The sequence below is a fragment of the Empidonax traillii genome, unplaced genomic scaffold, assembly GCF_003031625.1.
Source record: "Empidonax traillii isolate 1590-97213 ecotype Southwest subspecies unplaced genomic scaffold, ASM303162v1 scaffold915:size242376, whole genome shotgun sequence".
NCBI classification, from domain to species: Eukaryota; Metazoa; Chordata; class Aves; order Passeriformes; family Tyrannidae; genus Empidonax; species Empidonax traillii.
In genome coordinates, this window is record NW_020956108.1 from 63,690 (window position 1) to 86,197 (window position 22,508).

The window sequence follows — 22,508 nt, forward strand, 5'->3', positions numbered from 1 at the left end:
GGTTTACTAGGAATAGGAGAGAGACCAGTTTTTTTTCAGACAGCAGGCAGGTTGCAGCCACAGTGAAGATAGGTTTTTAGACATATGAAATGGATACAAAAATGCTTAAGGTCAATCCTTGCAACGCATGCCATGAAAATGAGTAGCTGCTTTGTACCGGCTCTGATTCCAGCTGTCTTTTAGCTGGCAGGCAGATGTTGGGATCACTTTTTTCTTGATGTGATCAAAGAGGAAAGTAAATTTGTATTTGGATGACCTTTGCCTAGTTGCAGGTACACAAACACATCATAAATGCTTAATGCCTTGCAGCTTGCACGCCCTGTTGCCGTGTAGGAGATGTGTAGAACGAAAGACAATGTCAATAAATATTCTATACTAATAGAAGATGTCAGCGTGGGTGTGTTTATTGCTAAATGTTTCAAGCTAGGCTGGTATAACATGATTCCTGTTGTCCTCAGAGTGGCCTGAATGGAAAAATAAAGTAATTTAATTGATCAAATTTAGTTCCTCTCGCTTGAAAGGATGCACATGTTTGAAAGCATCCTATCTAGGTAGCCAACAACCAAGTGAAGTTGTGGTTTGAAAGAGTTTGGTGTTACATTTTGGCTATGTTGGATTTGCTTGGATAGAAGGAATTCTTTTGGAATAGAGCAGGTGACGATAGTCTTTGTGCAATATATGGGACTCAGCTTCTGCTTTTTCTCTCGTAGAAAGTTAAATCTGATTTTTCAGCAAGATACCTTCATTGTTACAGGTGATCCTTCTTCTCTCGACACCCTTTGTGCTACCTGATGTCAGTCTGGTTTAGCTGGTGAGCTTTGATGGTATCAGGAGATAATCTCTGCCTCAGCAGTAGTCTTTAATGCTGCACAAGTGAAGATTTGCCACGCAGGGGTTTGCTGTGCAGCCTCTCAGTCTGTCTGTGTTTAAACTAGCTGTAAAAAGTAGCATTGTATGGTTTGTAAGCATGCATGTTGAGGGAACTTTCCTGTCCTATTTCCCAGGAGCCACTCTGGAGGCTGCAGTCGCGTCATCTGAGACTTTCACTGTTGAGACCAAACCCCCTTCACAGTGGGTGGCTCCAGTGAGCTGATGGGTGCTCTGCTTGACTCCTTACACACACCACACTCACACAAGGCTTCCTTCCCTACCAGCTTGACCTCAGGTTTCCCACAGCAGCGTCTCAGACATCTGATCCTGAAAATAATTTAATCCTGCTGCAGCAACAGAACAGCGGATCGAGTTGGGTTCCTCCGAGGAGAGACCCCGAACAGAGGAAAGGCTGGGGGGGTTTTATACCCTCACAGTCCAAATGTGTGAAAGGGGCCATCAGCTCCTGCTGTGTCTCTGAGTGTTTGGTCCCTGGCTGGTGCCACAGGTCCCCGTGCCCTTTGCTGTGTGGAGAGTCGGCAATTCACGGGATCTTGCTCTGTCACTTTATAGCAAGTAGGGTACAGGAACAGTGCCTGTGGAAGAGGCTGAAATATTTGCCTTGACAGCTGTAACTTGTTCTAGTTTTGCATCCACACAGAGCTGTGGTGACAACTGCAAAGTGAGTGTTTCCTTTTTGTTTGAAGAGGTGCATCATTTAGTTTCAGCGGCGCTGCTTTTTTCCTGCTGTGGCTTTATTGATGGGGGCAGTGACCTTGGGTGGATCCCTGCCAGCTTTTCCTGCGACGTTGTGCCCAGTGCCTGCTCTTGGCCCGACTTGCTTTCCTCTGAGGACTGTTAAAACAAGATCTCCGTTACTTCTATGTGGCTGCCCAGGCTGAGCCACTTGGCAGCTCAGCCAAAATAGTGCACAGAGGCTCAGTTGGTGGTAAGGAACAGTGAAAGGCCAGAAGTGTAATGATCTGTGATTCATCACAGAATCTCTGTAGACTGAAAATCCTGAGATCCGTGTGATAAGGGATGCAAATTCGTTGCCTGTCTCTAAATACATCAAGCAGTGTTTCTACAAAGATGCTAAAGCAGAGTCTTGCCTGAAGCCATTTCTGTCATTAAACATCATTAAATGGCACAGTGCTGTTGTGAGTTGAAAAAGCTTTGTGCACAAACAAGCCCTGATTTGTGCAGAAGCTTCCTGAACTTCCAACTGATTACATCAAATGGACTAATCTCTGGACGTTCCTTGCATTTGCTTTGTTATTTAAAAAAAAAAAAAAAAAAAAGAATAGAAACTGTGCATTGACTGGACTCACAGAATTTTCCAGAAGCTTCTTGTTGAGTACCAGCCTGATTCTTATTATGGCAGTGATTTTTTTTTTTTTTTTCCCCCTCAGCATTTGGGAGACTCGACATCAAAGTGCTGCTGCAGCAGCACCTGCAAGGGGAATGGTGCCTCCACCCTTGAACTGCCGTGGTTTTGTGACCTTCTCCCACGCAACGTTAAGCAGATGCACAGTGTTTTGACTAGATGGCAACCCCAAGTTTGTACATATTTGCAGGGATGCCATCTGTGCCTGCTGCTTTGCCCTGGGACATCTGTTCAGTAGCTCTGAGAGCATCTGCTCTAAGTGCTGGTACTGTTCCTCGAAAGAGGCTGTGGGGCTTCATTTGGCACTTGATCAGGGATGAGGGAAGTTGTAAAGTTGGAGCGATAACTCTGCTTTGTTTATGTTTGAGTGTGATAAGCCCAGAAGATTGCCGGAATTGGATGCAAAAAAGTGGTTTTGTGTTAGTTCTTAGAGCTCTTATTGCGGCCTTTAGTCTACATTGTGCTTACCTGATGTATTGGGTTTGTAAAGGTCAGAGTTTGACTGCTGGTTTGACTCAGGATCTTCTGGAGGACACCTGTCCCACAGCTCTTCCTGGGCTCCTGTAGTCTCTGAGTTGTCCTTCCTTTGGCTGCTTGCACAACATGACAGCAGTAAAATCCTTGTGGTGTTTACCACAGGAGGAGATCACTTCTGGGGGGGGGGAGATGATGAGTAGGTGAATATGTTTCTTTAATGCAGGTGGTGGATTAAGCCAACTCACTTTATACAAATACTTTTCTGCTTCGAGTGTCTTACATGTTCTTATTTAATGTTGATAGTGACTTCTCCAGTTTTTTGGTCATTACATCCACAGCAGGTGTTTCCAGCTGAAAGTATACTTTAGTAACCTTGCTTGCCTGATCTGGAAGTGAAATGAGAGATCAAATGCACAGTTAAATATTCGCTGTGGTGGAGACTAAAAGAAAGCGGGAAGAAAAAAAAAAAATCCTTAAACATAACTGAGTCAAGCTTTATCCTCTCCTATCAATATTGTCGTGTGAGTTACACAGGGGTTACAAAACCTGTCAGAATTTAAAGCATCTCGAGCTGGTTGTGGATTAATACTGTCCTTCTGTAAAGCACGTTGCCTTAAAATATCCCAACTTTTTCTTTTCTTGATGTGCATCAAATCAGCCTGAATTTAGCAACGTATTTTTCTCTTCTACGTTGGGATTTGAATGAGGGTCTGTGGACAGACCTATAAAAAGCATCTGAATTCTATAACTGTGCAAAAGAAGCCGGCAGTAAATTACACGCTTAGCAAATAGGGAAGTTCTGCTGGTGGGAGGATTTCAGCCAAGGTCATATTGTATTGCTGTTCCATAAACGGCAAGCTTTCTTAATGCATGTGTTTCTGAGAATTTCATCTGTCAAAATACGTGTTAGCTTTTGATCATGCCCTTTTGTAAAAAAAAAAATAAAAATTGTTATTGAGAAATGGTGAATAAAACAAGAAACCATCACTTAGTGCTAAGAAGCTGCCAAGTAGATTAATATCTCGCAGCTTTCTTCCTTGAAAAGCAAAGAGGAGGGTAGCAGGGGGGTAACTGTAGGGCAGGCTGACACAGACTTCATGCAGAAGCAGAGATAGTTGTAATATTCAGGGATCTCTCTTGGGCTTTTGATATGGATCTTGTGGCATCACTGGAAGTTCACACATGTCTGCTCATGATACATTCATTCAGAGGGTCCCAGATTCTGTTCTATTCCTCTGTTTTCTTTTAGTTCCTCACAAAAAAAAGCTGGAAAGTACCTACAAAATACCAGTTACAGACCAGTTCATTGTCCTGCCTTTTGTATGGTAACTTCTATTCATTTCCCCCCTCCCCAGTTTTACCTGTTGTTTTGTAGCAGATAAAAACTTGTGCAGTGGCATTTCAAGTGAAGGTTCGGATGGATATATATATATAAAAAATCCATTTATTTTCTCTGGCTTTACGAATTATTTTCTCGCAGATTGACGATTTCTTGCCCGAGTTTTGTTTTTTTGCTCGTTTGTCTTCCATTCCACAATTTGCAAATTAGAACTTGGACACAGAGTTCTAATTTCCAAGAGTGAATGGCCTTTGTGTCACTGCTTTTGAAGAGGCTTTCTTTCCCTCAGAGCCTGGTGGGAGGAGGAAAGAAAAGATGATGTTTGCTACTGAGAAAAGCTGTTTGCACGTGACTTCTATTTTGGTAGAGGGAAGGCAGCTACATCTCCCGAACTGTGAACATCGTGAAGTGTCTGTGTGTAATCAAAGTCTCCATTGTGCATTTTAAAAAAAGAAAAATCAACTGCTGTTGGGATTTTGTGGACTGGTGTTTGAGGGTAACTGCTTGTGATTTGCACCTGTTGAAGGGTGGTGAGAAATAGGTGCAGGATTTGTCTGCTGTCATCCTCCTTTCCCGCCACTGAAGAGGTAAAACGTGGTGTTTTGTACAGTCCTGTGGCACTTAATGCATTAGGTGCACATAGATAAAAAATGTTAGCACCAGCTATCAAAGTAAATTCTAACCAATCATTTCTGTGTTATATATATTAGTCAGGAGACTGACAACAAGTCCAATGCCTAAGCAACAAGCTGTTTTCAATCCTGAATTAACTACTGACACTAAAGCTTGTCAGATGAGGAGCCGTGTTGCCTTGCAATTCCCTGTGCTGTACAAATAATAGAGCGCTGATGTGATTAGGTGCAGTATCTGACTGACCTTTCCAGGGTGGGACTGCTGCTTTTACGTTAGCAAACAAGTCACTGTGAGGTGAGTGATTAGCTCTTGTGGCTATTGGAGATTGTGAAGGATGGCCACAGGAAGCAGTCTGCTTCCTGTGACAGGAGCTCATCTGCTTTTTGGGCTCTTAAGCTTCTGTGATCAACTATATAAATGTATCTATATATATATTTATGCAAATACTTTGTGTATGAGAGAGATACTAGAAGGTTATGTAGCTCTCCTTCATTTTTTTCCCAAGTTTTCTGTCTTCTTTTTGTGCTTTGACAGCAGATGGCAAGTACAAATTGTTTAAGTATGACATCACTGACAGCGCTTGCCCTGGTGCTTTTCTGAATGCCAGCAGCAGTATCTTCTGACCTGTCACTGAGCATCAGAATAGAATAATGAAAAAATGTTCTCCAGATTTCTTGTGAGCGTAATTTAGGTATTTTGATGGGCAATGGCTGTAGTTTATCAACGTTCTGCTCTACTCTTTAGGAAACTCCTCTTTGTCTGCCTTCCTTGTGCCACGATGTGCATGAAACAGGCCAGTTCCTTCACAGCACCAGCCTTCCTGATTTTTTTTTTTCCACTCTGTGCTGTGTGTATTTTATTTGTACCTGTGCCTGGTGTGTTTTTTATTCAGGTTTTTACTGGTTTTTACAGCCTTTACTTCCTGGTGTTTTTTCCTTTGCCACTTGAGGTTTTTCATTCAGGTGACCTGATAGTGCTCATATGTTGCATGAAAAACACGATGACAAGGCACTACCAGGACCGTTTCGCTTATAGTCTCTGTGTTCCCCAACTCACCTGTTGGGATCTTCTGCACATGTTTCCAGCTAGTGTGTTATCTCATAAGTAAGTTCCTCCCAAAGAACTCCTGTTTTTCAGTTCTAAAAAGCCTCAGCTTCGCTGGTAAGGTCTAATCCTGAAGAAGTGCACAGACCCTCTGTAACTCTTTTGCACACAGGTCTGTTGGGGTCTGGGTGCTGCCAAGCAACCTAACAAAAGGCTTGTGGGGAAAATAAAAATCAGCACTTGGATAATGGTTTTGTGTTGCGTTTACTTTTTGGAAGTGGGTTCTTCCATAACTGCAACTTTTTTCCTCCCTACCCCAAACTAGCACCTGTCTTTCAACTGCTGTGTTAAATTGGTGTTGCCCAGCGGGAAAATCATGACACTGTGGAGGCAGGAACTGCCTGGACAATCTTGACATCTTCGCTTGCTTGTAGAGTTATTTCTACTATAAATGGAAGTCCACCCTCTTTCTACATCCAGAGCTTCATTTTAGGAGGAAAAAGATTTGATATGCTGTAAATACTCGGTGAGGTCCAAGAGAAGCCTTCACTATTTACATGGTCAGTGTGCCCTGGAAAGGCTAAATTCATCCTAGAAAAAGAATTGGCTCCCCCCACCTCTGTGTGAAGCCAGTTTGTCAGCTGTCCTTGAGTGTGACAACTGTCTGAAGGTTTTGGCTGTTGGGTTGTTTATGCCAAGTGTTGAGATGCCTAATCCAGCCAGGATGTTCTGCTGTTCCACTGTAAAGCCGAATGATCATGACAGTAACAATAAAAGTCAAATTTAATGATTACCCTGTGATTTCTTAGCTTAATGGCTTTTTGTTTGTTTGTTGTAGTGATGTGTACAGCTCTTTATTTTTCAATTTCCTACAAATCTTGCACTCATATAAAATATTTGGATGAAAAGAGTAAGGCTTGGTTTCTTGTAGTTGATCCTGTTCTGTGGGTGAAAAAAGGACTTCGGTTTCCTGGGCTAACAAATGGTGCTTTGAAAATGATCTGTTTTCATGTAATTGCTGGTTTTGTGCTGCTCTGAATGTATAGTCTTATCTCTCTACCTCTTTAAAAAAAAAAAAAACCCAAACAATTAGTAGCTAATCCATGCTGAGTGACCTCTTTATATTGTGTGTTTAAGATGAATTAAGAAGAAAGTGACAGAAACAGTGATTATATATATATATATATATATATATATATACAAAAAGCAACTGATTCTTCTTCATGTTTTAAATGCAGCTATTTTGAACTGGAGAGCAGTGGCCTGAGGGATGAGATCAGGTACCACTACAGGTTTAATGGGAAGTCAAGAACAGAGGTGTTCCCGTACCGCCTGGCAGATGGACAGTGGCACAAGATTGCTGTGTCACTTAGTGCATCCCATCTTCTGCTCCACGTGGACTGCAACAGGTAAGAAAGCATGTCCAGTGACTGATATTTCTTTAAAAAATAATCTCTACTTACACACAGGAATAAAATTGGAAAAGGAGGTGTTTTTTTTTTCTTTTTTTTTAAATGTCTAATTCAAAAAGCACGCTCAACTTATGCTGTGGGATAAGAAAACAAAAGTATTAAAATGGAACAATTCATTGTGATTATGAACAAATGTGGGAAAGGTTGATTGCTGACTGGGGAGTATTAAAGGCATCTCTGTAGTTTAGGCACTGGCTGATGTTACATTTGCCTGTGATTGCTTTTAAGTGTGATGGATTGGCGTGTGGTGAACTGCTCCCCTCAGCATACCTGAGAACTTGAAGAACAGATAGATGCATCAGAGGCATTTTAATTTCATTTTACATAATCAGACAAGTACTTTTTACTGATTTTTTTTTTTTTCCGATCTTCTGTCTCACTTGGAAACTTCTGAGAGACCTGGAAGCTTCTTTTTCCATGTCTGGAACTGGTGCTTTTTATTTTCTGAGGGGCATCCTGCCTGTCATTGCACTTTTCCTTTAAAAAATGGGAAGAACTGTGAGATGGCATACTGCCAGGACTTCAAGGGATGAAAAAACAGCAAACCCAGCATCTCTTCTCCCTAGAATCCATCTTGCCTTTGGACTTGATCTCACAATGTATTGTAGACTTCAGGCTTAGTGGTTGATGAGCAGAGAGCTTGAGATTGGGAGTTTCAAAATGGTCTTTCTTTAGGAATGAGGAAAACAAACCATTACTTTTGTGTCTTATTGCACTGAAAATAATTAAAAAAAAAATATCCTTTGCGTTTCAGTGAGGGAGTCAGCATGTGCATTTTGGAATAGGGGCACTTAAATGGGCAGGCTGATGGTAGCAGATATATTTTTTTCTGAAGCCTTCATTTTGTTCAGACAGGCAGAATAAAGTTGGATGAGTATTACAGGAGTAGGCGGTTATTGGAACATTTGAAAAAGTTTAGATTTTGACCGAAGTAATTGTGAGATAGTGTTTTGAGAAGAATGTTACAACCCTTTTCCGCATCTTCATTAACTCCTGAGAAATCTAATCTGAAGGAATGTTGCTTATTGGAGCCTTTCATTTGGACCTTAGAAGCAATTAAGTGCTTAGAGTAATTTTAATTTCATTGAGGCATGAAATCTACAATTTGTAAAGATTGTCCTCATTTCAGTAATTTGATTTATTTCTCTTACCCTTACTTGCTTATTTCTTATAGTATTTCTTTGCTTACAACTTTATGCTTTTTTGTTAGTTTATGGATATACTGGGTTTCGGGGCAGGTTTTTCATTATCCACTATGATATGCTTTTTATTTTTTTCCTTAATTTTTTTTTTTTAATTTTATGAACAGCAGATGTGTTTTAGGGAGACCCTTTCTAACAGGCTGTGTAGCTGGTTGCTTTCTTGCACAGAAAGTGGAAAAAAATGCAACGCAAAGCAACTGCCTGGTGCAGAATTCTGTCCAGGGAGAAGAGGACTGCACGGAGTCATGGTTGTGACACAATTTTCTTTACAGCAACAGGCAGAAATAGATAAATACAATCATGGAATGAGCTGTGCTGTCATGTGAGGTGACAAATATGTATAGCCATGTCTGTCAGGGGCTGATCCATCCAACAGTGTCCCTTAAGGTGGTACATCTCAAAGTTGCTCCCAGCATAAATCCGTACCTAAAATATCTCTATTTGGCTCTGTGTTTGTGGTATTTTATGACAACTCCTGTGGAAAAGTAATGGGAATAGCTCTGAAAGCATGACTTGAGGGCAGATCATAGTAGAAGTTTAAATGAGAGGGGAAAAAAAGAAGAAAGTCTTGAAGTTCCTGACTCAGCTGCAGCATCTCTGTTCAGTTAATTAGAGAGTTTAGTGAAAGTTGGTGTTAGTTTCCTTTATTAAATCTTAACCCTTTGCATCTTTGCACTCCGAAGGGAGTCAACATCTTGTTCGTCTTGGCACTAGCACTTCCTGATGACACAGCAATAAATGTCAGAGCTGTGAAAAAGAAGAGCAAGCCACAGAGGGCTGCTTCTGAGCACTGCTGAAAACCCTGAGCCTGCTTCACCTCAGTGCTAGGAAAGCTGCCACTGAAAGTATGCACGGAATTTAGTGCTGAGAGCTGGGGACTCCACATGTAAATGTCACCGTTTTAGGCTGGTGTGGTGTCAGTGGCTCTGGGCAGAGTTCAGGATGCCTTGTGAGAAGCGATGCTTCCATTTCCTGCAGAGATTTGGTGTCATCAGAACAGGAATTCAGCTTGATGTGTACCTGTCTAGTTAAAGAAGTTCTCTGCTTTTTGTTTACTGTTCTTTCCCCTGTAATAAATAAAAACAAAGCAAAAAGGGGGAAAAAAAATTAACCAACAAAATGAATCCCTTAGATTTCTGCTGCGTTTCCTTAAGGGATTTGCAACGTTTCTTCCTTACAGATATGCCTGAATTTGTATAAATGCATTACTCCTTTTGTTTAGGACTGTGGTAATAGGTTATATTTGGAATGTAACCTATTGGAATGTATACAGGAATATATTTGGAAGGCTGTTGTGAGCGAGTCGTTTGTGAATGCAGTGTTAGTAAAGTTAAGCTGTATGTGAGAGTGCATTGAAAGTGTTTGCATTGGGAAAAATATTCAGCCACAACCTAGTTTTGCTACAGGATTTGTATTGTGATACTGAAAGCTGGTCTCTGGCCTCCAAATACTGCGGTAGCTCAGAAAGCATTGGAGATGAAGCTTTGAATTTGTAAACAGATAGTCAAATCTGCTTTTACTCTTCGCAGCCTTATTGCCCACATTACTGTGATTTGTCAAATTGCTTTGACATTTGGTACTTGATTATCTTTTGGATTGAATTCAAAGTCAACTTCGTTTTTCAGACCTGGATAGGTTAGGGCAAAGTACTTGAGAGCTGGCAAAAGCCTTTGGTGCTTTTAAGCATCATCTTTAAAACAGTGTAATTGCCTCTGTTCTAATGAGATATAATACCGTGGGGGAAGCATCTGTATCAAAGGGGTGTATTTGCCCGAGTGCATGTCCTCTTGAAAATCGGCTCCTGCTGCATCTTACTTGCTCCTTCAAGAGCAGGGAGTGAGAATTGTAGCTGAGTTTGATGTTACGGCTGACACAGAAATCACAGAATTATATTTTGGGTTGAAAGGGGCTGTGAAGACCATCTGGTTTTACTGCCCCTGCCAGGGGCAGGGACACCTTCCACTAGACCAGGTTACTCCAAGGCCCATCCAACCTGGCCTTGGACACTTCCAGGGGTGGAGCATCCACAGCTTTTCTGGGTAACCTGTGTCAGTTCCTTCCCCACCTTCACATGGAAGAATTTCTTCCTAATAATTAATCTAAACCCACCCTGTTTTCAGTTTGAAGCCATTCCCCCTTGTCCAGTCAGTTCATTCCCTTGTCCAAAGTCCCACTCCAGCTCTCTTGTAGCCCCTTTAGATTCTGGAAGGTGCTATAAGGTCACCCCAGAGCCTTCTCTTCTCAAGGCTGACCAACCCCAACTCTCTCAGCCTGTCTCCAGTGGAGTGAGAAGGAAGGTACCTTAAGAGTCCAGGCTGAAAACCTGCTCAATGTCAATGGACTCTTCTCACTGACTTGAAGAGCCTTTGTGCTGGGCCCAGACAGTGACCTCTAATCAGAGATGTGTCTCAGAAAACCGACCTAAGAAGCTGTGGGTGCACTTGCTAACATGCTTTTAACATTCTAGTAAGGTTCTGAAAGCTTAGAAAAATGAAAAGGCTGCATTAATTATGAATGTACTACTGATGCACAAGTAAAACCTGTGCTGAAAGTAACATGGAAATTAAATCTCCTGCTCTTGGTGGGATCTCTGCTCCCCTCCTCTAGGCAAAAACGAGTTGTCAGGGACCTTCTGGAGAGTGTTTAGAATGAGCTAGAGCAGCTGTGTCCTTGTCAAAGGGTCCTTAAATAACCTGTGGTTAAAGGATTAATATATAAACAAATAAACTCTGCTATGCACCTTTCCAGCTTTGGCCTCTGAGATTTTCAACCCTGGGAGACTGTCAAGCCCTCCAGGATCTGATTCTTGTCGTCTCTGGGAATTAGTTTCAGCTGTAGAGTTTTCAGCAGTAGAGTCTGTAACGTTTCCCGTGGTACCTGCCTGTCCCCTTCGACAGGGACAGCACAGAAATATGTTCCATTCAGTAGTGTTAAGACACAGCATGGAGCCTACAATTTAAGAGGTGGTAGTTACTGTGTCAAAATGTATTTATTGGTAACTCATTCACGAAATAGAAATTTCAGGTTGTTCTCGGTGTGTGTGATTGGTCTGGGGAGGTAAGCTGGGAAGGTGTTTGGTTTTTTTAAATTGTTTTGTCATCAATCATATTGATACAAAGGTACTCACCTTTTCAGACAGTGTCTGTATTCCTTTACTTGAACTCTGTCTGCAGGCATAGAAGGGAGAAAGGTGCTTTGATGCAAAAATTAATGTTTTTCCAGTGAATGTCTTGTGCTGGAGTGCCTTTTGCTGTGGCTACAACCTGTGGTTTTGGTGGATACTCTCAGCTGTTTGATGGAGGGGGTTGGTAAGAGCGTGAGAGAAGAGATTATAAAACTGGAGCAGGCTAGGGTGTAGTCTCCAACTGAAAAAACATGTTGTCTGCTTCTTTTATGTTAGAACAGCGCATTAGGGAATAAAAAATGCATGAGCAGTGAGAACTTTTTAATTGGAAAAATAAATAAATTAAACTAACATCCTCCAAACATGGGAATCCAAGACCTCCGAGTTCTTATAAATAAGATATTCTGGCTGCCAACCTGAGGTTTTCAACTGATCTAAACAAAGTTCTATGACTTTAATTAAAGTGTAATAAATTTAAAGAAGGTTAAGGGATGTATTTTAAAGAGGGATTTGCTGCTTTAGTTACCGTAAAACACTTTTCTCTTGAGAGAGAAAATGGCGTGGTGGCAGTGTTATGCAGCTAGGTAATTTACTCTCACTATTTGAATATGATTTTGTGACCCAGATTGCTTCTCTGCTCTTTAAGCTGCAGCAGAAGCTGTCAGAGAAATGGTTACTTGGGTAGAGGGCTGTAATTGTGCGTTACAGGTGCACCCAACTTTCAGGTCTGTGGTGTCGTGGATTGGAAGTTAATTTTCACCTACTGATTGTCCCTTTCGTTTGACGGAAAGGCTGTAAACTTTTTAGCATGAGAGAGGTCTCCAGCTGGCATATCACATCAGCTGCCACCAGGCCTGTATCGTTACAGTTAACTGCAGGGAAATGTTTGGGATGAATTCAGAGTTATTTTCTTTTTAAAGAAGTTTTTTTATTAGCCAGGGATTTTCACTGAATGGCTAATGCACCAGCAGAATGGCAGTATGGGTGTGAGCAAAGGCTGAATCTTGATCTGTTTTTTACCCAGTCCCTAATTATGATGAGAGTTTATTGTGTTTGTCCTAAAAAAATCAGTTGAACTATTCTGTGTACTGCACTGATGGAACTGGGAGAAGGCATGACTCTTTATGAAAGGGCTGAAAAAGTACTACTGAAAACTTATGATAACAATCTATACCTTGAGGGCAGCCTGCACGGGTACTTGCACAGGTACCTGGGGCTCTGTGCTCCAGCAGAGAGGCCTCACTTAGATCCTGCTCAGTATGGAATCTGTGCCTGCTTTGGGTTCCTTTCAGGAGCTGATCCAGGTCCTGCTGATGTCAGTAGAAGTCGTTCTCCAGGAGTTTGCCCCAAGCTCCTGGCAAAAACCCTTGATCAGAGTTCTAGGGACCCGTGGAGGCAGAATTTGGTAACTTCAAAGCCCAATTTTATGCTCTGGATATGTCAGAGAGAGAGAATGGATGATGGCAGATGAAATAGTCTTAAATCAAGACAGGCAAGCCTCGAATGATTTAGTAATTTCCCAGAGGGTGTGACTTAGGTGTATTGTCAGATTCTCAAATATTTGTATGTTGGTCCAATATACATGTAGACATTTATTAAATGTTAAAAGCAATAAACCCTTAAGTTGCTGTGGTTAGTTGCAAGAGCAGTCTCTGAATATTTAGCCTGCATAGTTCCAACTGTATCTGGATATTTTGATTTTTTTTTTTTTTCAGGGGAAATCTCCTGTTACTTGGCTCTATTTTCTTTTTATTTGTTAGAGTGCTGATGGGGGTCATGTGGACAGAGACCTGATCATGGTAATTTGAGAATCAACCAGATAGAGCAAATGTTTTGAGGTTTTTCCTTTCAGATTATAAAAACAATTATCTTGCTCCAGCCAGATGGATTAACTGAGATCCAAGACGTAAATGAACTCTTCCATTTGAAGTGGTTAGCTAGATTCTGGGGTCTAGAACTACAAGTCAGATAGGATAATACTGGAGCTGAATTGAAAAACGGTAGTATAATTCTACTTAAATACTTTTGTAAAAACCTTGGACCTTTGGCAAAGAGCAGGTGAGAACCCCTCTGACCTATCCTACAGCTGACTTGAGATCTGAGTCTCCATATAGCAAATAGTACAGAGTCCTTCCAAATGATCTGAAACCTCCTGAGTGTGGTGGGGAGTGAGAGGGAGATTGAGCAAACAGGACTGTTGAAGTTTGTGCAACCAACCCGGAGTTTTATGGAGCAGGTTAGTACCTGAGGTTAGGTCTTTCTTTGGCAATTCAGAACAGCAATAACTCCCAAAGGATAATTCTTTTCATAAACCCAATCTTGTCAAAACCCTCAAGCTGGCTGCAGGGAGGTGGAGACTGCTTGACTGCATTTATTACTACCCCAAAACCTGACAGTTCTCATTGCTGCACGATTTGGGGACAGAGAAAACTGACAGCACCCTTAGGAGCAGTGGGGCAGGAGCAGTCACGCTTGTTCCTTGGGTGGGGGGAGCTGGAGGCATCTTGGGATGCTCAGAGGTGGAAGGTGTCAAGGCTTGGAAACACTGTGAGTGTCACTGTCATGCCTCAGGGGTGTCAGGCTGTGGCTTACATTTCAAATATTTTAATGATATGAAGAACGATTGTTGTTACGTCAGCAGTGTAATGGATACATCCAAGGAGCAGTAAGGAGAAAGATGATAGTTTAATCCTCAGTATAGGAGCAAGGTGTAACATGTAATTTCCAGTCCTATTCTCATATCTGAGACCAGTCAGTAAATGAAAGAATCATTGGAAGCTTCATTACTTAACTGAGCTGCAGTTTTAGTGACATTCTCATCAGCATGTCAATAGTGAAAGCAAATAACTAGCACTGTGCCAACTAAGGCAACTAGAAGGACTTCCTCAGCCCGAGCTGAATTTTTGAGTGTTACACCGCCTTAAACTCTGCTGAAAGGTGTTCTGTGCAGCATCCCCTGGGGACAACCCTGGCCTCAGTGAAGCCTGAGTGAGAGCTCTCATTGACTTGAGCAGAACCATGCTTTCACCTCCCGAGTGTGTCAGAAGTGAGAAGCGTGCTGTCCCTGGAGGGTGCTTTTCTGCCTGTCTGCTGGCAGTTTCCACCGAAACCTAATTTTAGAACCAATGTAATGGCTCGTTCTGTGTTTACTCCATGTTTCATGCACCTCCTCAGTCGTGGCCAATTAGTTATTGTGCAGAGAGAGAGAGAGAGCGTAATGTCACCTTTCAAACCCGGGCAGCCGAAAAATACCTGCGGGGAAAGCGGAGATGGATGTGGGTTATCCGATGAACCTGCGGGAAGAATTGAGTGAGTCTGTGGATGAGTCCTCCCTCTCCCAGTGGGTCATGGGGTGGAGATGCACAGGGCTCTGGCACGAGCGTGGCAGCCAAGGCTGTGGGAAATTGGCTCCGGAATATGGATGAGGTTATTTTGTGATTGCACACAAATCATTTCGCGACGACACGAACCCCTTGATGAGGTGATGCTACGACGAGATACCCCGTAAAGCAATTAACTTCCCAGCAGATGTGTTTCTGGAGCGGGGTGGGGAAGAACCTGGTTAATAGAAACTGGCTGGCTTGATTGTATATTTATCTTTTCCATGAGTGCAGAAAGGAGTCAGAATCAAAAGCCTGATTCTTCTTGCAATTGCACCTGTCTTGTTTTACTGGGTAAATCAACTTTGGGATTGAGAGGAGCATGAGACAGGAAAGACAAAGGCTGCATGTATTTTGAGTAGGATATATGTTTGGAAGCTGTAAGCTCACCGTGCTTCAGGTTCTGCTGGAACTGCAGCTGTGAAGACCTGCGTGCTACAGGGACAAGGATTGGCACATGCCTTTTATAGAGCAGGCAGATGTAATAAAAGCAAAATTTCAGCACTGCCAGTTCTCACTCAACAAATGCCTTGTGACAAACCCCAAAAGCAATCTTATTTTTTTTTTAAATTTATTTTTTTTCATGACAAAATGGAGATGATATAAGCCATGTAATCATGGTTTTACGTCTTTGGTCTGGTAGGATTTTATTTTGGGGTTAACTTTGCTGCAAGACCTTAAGTACCAGTGCTTCTTTGTGCTGTTACTCTGATGCATATTTTTACCCTTTTGCTTTCTGCTGTAAGATAGGCTTATTTGTTTACCACTTGTTTTGCAGATATTTTAATACAATTTTTAAATCTCATATGTATCTTGCTCAAAGGGCTTCTTGCTTAATTTGTGGGAGAGGAGCTTTTCTTTTTATATCTCGAAAAAATCCACTGAATTAATTTCTTCCTCTTATTTCTAGAATCTGCTTTTAATTGCTGAGGCCTGGTTTGCTATTTGGCATCTGGGATATACTCTGAACATTTGGTTCATCTGAGATGGGCTTTTGGTATGATAACAAATGAGTGTGCCGTGTGTTTAGCTATCTTGTTAACAGATTGTGTTCTGGTCTAGAACCTGGGCTTCAAAGCTTGCTGAGGTTAAGGGGTGTCTTTTAGTGACCCTGTGAGTTTTAGTACTGTTCTCATTTATAAGTGTGTTTGTCTCCTTGACTGTGGTGGATATTTGTGTGCCTGATGATGTACAGCTATGTGTTTTATACTCCGGGAGTCAGACAGTGGGTAGTTACTCACAAGTGGCAAAAAGATGCCAAAATAACTTTGGAGAGTCAGCAGTTTGTTTGAAAAGTGGTATTTGATCCATGTAGCTCTCAACTCTATATTGAGATGTTTGAAGATAAGTACCTAAATTCACATTAATCCCTAGGAGATGTGCACATTGATTTTTATAAGAAGAGTGTGTGTGTGTGTGTGTAGATGACATTTTACCTCAGCAGTTCAGGAGAAGAATTCTTTTGACCTAGACACCACCTTAAGCTCTGCTGAATATGGTAAAAGTTATCACCTTCACCAAAACCAGCAACAAGTATATTCATTTTCTGCTTCTGATACCTGTAGGTTATGCACAACTTTTATGGGCAGTGCCAGGACCAGGAACTACGTGCTATTCAGTGCAGATTTACCACTTCAAAATGGAATTTTTCCTGACAAAATTTTTATTTTCTTTATTTTTTTTTTGTTTAAATAGAAACATTATTTAAAGGAAAATATTTCTGTTGTGGTTTGGTGCTGTTAGGCAGCTAAACACCACAGAGCTGCTGCCCCTACAGTGGGATAGAAAAGAGTGCCAGAAGGATGAAAGAGGGGGGTGTGGGGAAAGTGAGCTGAGACAGACAGTTGAACAGGTAAAGCAAAGCAAAATAAGGAACTAATTCACATCTCCCATCAGCTGGCAGGTGTTTAGCTGTTTCCTGGAAAAACAAGGCTTTGTCTCACATAGTGGTTATTTGGGAAGACAGATGCTCCCCCCCCCAACTCCAAAAGTCCCCATCCCCTTTCTCCTTTGGCCCAGCTTGCACTGCTGAGTGTGATGGCACGTGGAATGGGATGTTGCTTGGGTCAGTTGGGTCCCCTCCCAGCTCCTGGTGCTACCCCAGCTCACTCAGTGTGTGGAGCAGAAAAGGCCTTGACACTGTAAGCCCTGCTCAGCATTAGCTAAAACATGGGTTTGTTATCCACACTGTTTTGGCCACAAATCCAAAAGATAGCCCCACAGCAGCTGCTATGAAGAAAATTAACTCCGTCCTAGCCAAAAACAGTAGAGTTGCCAAAGCTGAGCAATGCAGTAACCATTTGGGTATCCAACTAGCTGGTCTTGATATTAAAGGTCCCATCTCTGGATCTATCACAGTTGACCTCATAGTTTGCCATAATTCTTTTTTTCCCCTGCAACTCTTGAAAAATCCTAAGCAAATGGCCAGATTTCTATTTCTGCTTAGAGTCTGACTCGACCTATTTTCTGGCCTTTTTTTTTTTTTTTTCCACTTTCAGAAGTGCTTTTTTTAATGAAGATGGGTAAACACTGCAGCCTTGCAGACAGGCTGTTAGTCTAGGGCTCAGGCACTCTTAAGACTGTTATTGTCAGGGACCATTTGTATCTGTTATGTCATTTGCAGAGTAAAGGTTGTAATATTGACCTTGTTTGTGAAGTTTTGGAATCCACCTCGGGATCTCCAGCTGAAAGGCACTACACAGGCATAGTACTCTGAGGAAGGAGGATTTCTGCCCTTCATGTGGCCACCGTTGTGTCCTTCAGTGGGTGCTGTCCTCTGCTTCGAATCGATAACAGTGATTGGTTTTAGTTTAGTGCTCAAGAAGTACTGCTAAAATTCATGGATAACTTTGCAGGAAACTGAAAAGCCTACCGTGTTTTGTAAGGAAAGCCCCACACAGGCAGATAATATCTCTGTGAATTTACCTTTATTCCATTTATATGTGGAGAATAAACCCTCAAACCTGACAGTGAAATGTTCTCTTCTAACCATCTGTGCTTGCTTTTGTTTAATTTCCTGCTGTGTGTTATAGGGTCTTTAAAGTTAGTTTGAATTTCTCTTGAATGAAAAAAAAAAGAATTTTTTTTTTTAAACAGAGTTATATTTAGATAAATTTTTATTTTTATATTTTTATTTTTATATTTTTATTTTTAAATTTAAATTTGGTGTTGAATTAATTAAAGTGAAAAGCAGAGTACATTAACTTTATCTCTGTGATTGCACAGGAAAATCAATGAAATCATTTGGCTGACAGGGCTTGAAGAGAAGTGAGCATGCACTCTTGAGTCTTTTACCTAACATCTGCTATTACTGGACACCTCCTATTTTTTTTTCCTCCCAGAGCTGAACAATAACTTTTGATTAAATAGTTGGCAGTTACTATGTATATTCAAAGTTTAATAAGAAAAGACTTCCCTCAAACCCCAAGATTTTAATCTAAATTGCTTTCCTCTGTTAAGTGATTGTGAACTGCTATACTATGACACAGGAGATAGCACAAAAAAAAAATCAAAATTTCCCTCAGGAAATTTATTTTTATGAAACAAAACACTGGGAACTGAATGAATAATTCAGTTGAAGTTGCTCCAGAACTGAATGCATGTCAAATAATGCATCCTATCTGTAAATACTATCAAGAAAATCCAATCACATTGGTATTGACACATTTTCATAAGGAAGCATATAGAAAATGGATTGAAAGAGAAATATGTAAAGATATCCTAATATTTATTTTTTAAATCAGTTCTTAATCCTTCTGGAAGAATAGCTATAAAGACAAATACCAATGTTGTATCCCAAGGCTCAGGACTGATATAATCAGGTTTTTTTATGCAGCTGGGATTCAGAAAACATGTTGGACAAACTCTCTGAAGCAGCTGGTTATTTTTATACCATGGGCTGTGTTAGGAGGCCCCTCATTTGAAATTTTAGGTTCACTGAGTTTTTGAAGGTTCAACCGGAGATTAGCGACGGTCAAAGGTGGTCCACACCTCTGCAAATTAGATTAGGAGGAAGACTGGTGCAAAACATGGGGGAACATCTTTCTCTCCTCTGATTTTTCTGTTTCAGACGTTGACAAGTGCTATTTCAAAGACTGCCACGAACAGAACTTCTCCGTACCCTTCAGTGTATTTAGAGGATCTGAAGATCCAGATGGATGTGTACAGGGTAATGAACGGTTGCAAGAGTGACAGTTTTGAGGATCAGGCTTTGAATTGCAAAAATCTGTTTTGATGATTCACCCTGGTGTCAGGAAGGGCTCCTGTGCAGCTGTTGGAGGGGCCTTCAGAGAGTGATTCATTTACTGTAAGATGAATCACACCCTAGAAACACTTAGGTCTCCTCATTAAATTGAGTCTAGAGAACTAGCTCTGCTACGGGTATAAACTTTTGAGGCATTTAAAACTGGGTGTGATGAACTCAACACCTGTTCTCTAGATGGAAATTTATAGCTTTTTATAAATTTATACCTATGGCAGCCCTGCCAGGAAAAAAAAAGCCTGTTCTTGCCTTAACAGAGACCAGGTGGACTGGTGGGCACCCTGCCTGACTCCCTGCACACCCCACAGTCACACAGTCAGACCAGGTTTTCCCACCAGACTGACCCCAGGTTTCCCACAGCAGAGTCACAGAAGTTCAGATCCCTCAAATACTTTAATCTTGGAGCAATAACTAAGTGACAAAATAGCAGCTCAAGCCAGATGCCTTCGAGGAGGGACCCCGAGCAAAAGGAAACCCTGGGCTTTTATACTTTCACAAGTCTAAATCTCTCTGGTTCAAGCCAGATTAATGTAGTTTGGGGCTGCGTGTTCACAGATTTCACAGAATATTCTGAGTTGGAAAGGGCCTACAGGAACCATCGAGTCCAGCTCTTAAAAGATTGGCCCCTCCAGGGGTCAAACCCACAACCTTGGTGTTATTAGCACCGTGCCCTAATCAAGTGAGCTGATCTCGGGGTTTTCCTGTCTAGCCTGCAAATTTGAGAAGGCATTTTCCTATTTTAGTAACCCATTCATATTTTAGACCTGAAAGAATTTGAAAATGTCATGATTTCATGTGCTGCTTTGTAGTGACTGTTGAGTTGCAGTCTGTTTTATTGTTCAGAATTTTAGGCAGTTGCACCTCCTGATCGGTCTGTGTTGGCTGATGAATTCTAATGTGAGCAGACATAAAGTTTATTTTCATGTTCTGCTAAATATTTCAGTAATTTTGAAAATGCTTCTGGCATGGCCAATACTGTCTGTGTGAAGTGGAGCTGCATCTCCTCAAAAGCGGAAATACTCTCCTAGTGTTAACTTCTGGTTTTAAAAGTTGTGTGTAAGAAGTCATCTTCACTGCAAGAGACAATTTCATGTCATGCTTTTTCCAGAGGGAGTGTGATCCACTGTGTAAGGCAGCTAAGCCCCAGTCATGCCTGGTCTGATGGCCCAGGTCTTGGGCAAAGACTCTGACTTTGTGATCTTGGCTAATCAGTCTTTCTGGGTTTCAGTTTGCACATGTGCAAAATGAAGATATTTCCCTATTTTGCCATCATGTATTTTATAGATACACGTTGAACCATCATATATTTACACATTATAAAGGTGCTATAAAATAATTTATATTGAGAATGTGGAACGGAACTGTCTCCTTGTCCAGCAGAGCTTGATTTCTGGAGAACTTGTCCTTCTGTGCAGAGAAAAGGCTGTGTATGTGTAGTAGCAAGCATGCAAATATTTTAGATGTGCCTCCTTTCAGGAACCCACTGATTATTGTATAGATTTTCTATTTTCTGCATGTTGTCTTCATTATGGCAGAGACTCCTGTTTGGAACGAGTCCCTGAGAAAGGTGTTCCCGAGAACTGCATGGGAATACTTCATAAAGTGTGCAGATAGGGTGGAGATACGGATACAAAACAAAAGAATATAATGGGGATTTTTCTTCTAGCAGATGTTTTCCTTACTGCATTTTGCTATAAGGATGAGAGGCTGGTGAATTCATTCTGAGCAGGAACATTCCAAGGCAGTAGGATTGGTTCGCTGTTGTTACTCTGGTTTTATGGTTTAGCTTCTTTTGAAATATGTTGGCATAAAGGAGGGGCACATCAAGCTTTCTCTTGGGAAGTGAGTGCAGTAATCATAAATCTGAAAGTCTGAAGTATGTAGCAGAGCTTCCATTAACCTGGAGACCCGGGTCTCCTCATTTTGGAGGGGCTATTCAGCCTGCAGTGGTTTCAGTGGCCGCAGTTCCCTGGAGTCCCCTTTCTGAGTGTTCCTTTTCTTGCGAAGTGTACTGCACGTTTCTGTGCCGGTATCAAAGCCAAATGGATTGAAAACTGTTCTCCAAGGAGCTCTAGGCCAGCCCTTCATACACTGGCAGTGTGTATAATTTAGCCATTCATATGCCAAATACAAACTATTGGTCAAGCGGGTATAAAGCCATAGAAGGTGACACACCTCAGCCCAGAAAGCCAAGCAAGGGGAAGTGAGTGATGTGGAAGTTTAATGTAGCTGTAAAAAAGAGGATTCTTCTGCTTCTATTCAGAAAAAAAAAAAAATCAACCTGAAAACTACTTTCCTCCAAAAGAAAAACCAATATAGGAAGGGAAGCAGAGCAGGAGGTGGGTCCAGTTCCTGGCTCTGCTCCAGCTGTGCCTCATTCTGCTCTGCTGGCTGTCAGCTGCTGTTGTGTGTAGCTGCTGACGCCCTGTTTGCTGAGGTTTGAAAAAGTTTCATCCGTGTAGTTCTAGTTTTATTTTGTTTAGCTGTTCTCCAGCTCTTTAGCAGCTTCCAGTCTTACTGGGATTTTAATTCTTTTTCAATGAAGAAACAGTATATGGTGAACCATGTTCCTTGAGACTTTTTGTTTATTTGTTTTCTTTAGTTTTGATTTGTTTTTGGTTTTTTTTTTGACTGATGTGCTTTTTGACCTTTGCATTTCCCAGAAGTACAGAGGGGCTTACAGGATTAGCAAAAAACTGTGTGTGTGATTGCTGGGGCTTTTTATTTGCTGATGTTTAAAGGTGTACAGTAATAAAGTAAGTTCACATTGTTTACAAATCAAATAGTGGCAACCAAAACATCTTTTGACATAGGAAGATAATCGAGGATTGATCTACATCGCATACCTTCTCTTGAATCCTAAGCCTGTTACTCCAGGGGCAGATCTTATGAGAAAACAAACCAGTCCTTCAGACATAGGTGGAATAAGGCACAAATCAAATTTTAATGAATCCCTTAATTTAAGGTAAATACCTGCTTCAGAAATGTAATCTGAATTGGAGTAGAACAGTAGAGGAGTATGGGGAATCCTGAGCTTTTGTGTCTTGTGAATGGCACTTTCTTAAGAGCCTCTGGAAAGAAGGCTGTTATAACCCTTTCCACATAGATTGAAAGACTGTTAAATAATCAAAAAAGACAAGATAAGCTACTTCAAGCCTGCCTTTGATTTGTCTTCCTTACTTGCTATTGTTGAACTGTCATATAACAATGTCAGTTAGGTTTTGATTTTTTTTTTTTTAATATGCAATTGCACACAGATATTGTAGAGTTTCTTCATCAACTTTAACTAGGTCAGGTGAATAAAAATCAAATATTCTTC

General features: G+C 41.3%; 1 protein-coding gene across 1 annotated transcript in view; it reads left to right on the forward strand.

Annotated features, from left to right (window-relative positions):
• The window catches only part of NELL1 (neural EGFL like 1), a 206,520-nt gene that overhangs the window by 31,610 nt on the left and 152,402 nt on the right, over nucleotides 1-22,508 (forward strand). The window contains exon 4 of the mRNA XM_027902849.1: nucleotides 6,989-7,159. Coding sequence (XP_027758650.1) covers nucleotides 6,989-7,159 — 171 coding nt within the window. The remainder of the gene's footprint in view (nucleotides 1-6,988; nucleotides 7,160-22,508) is intronic.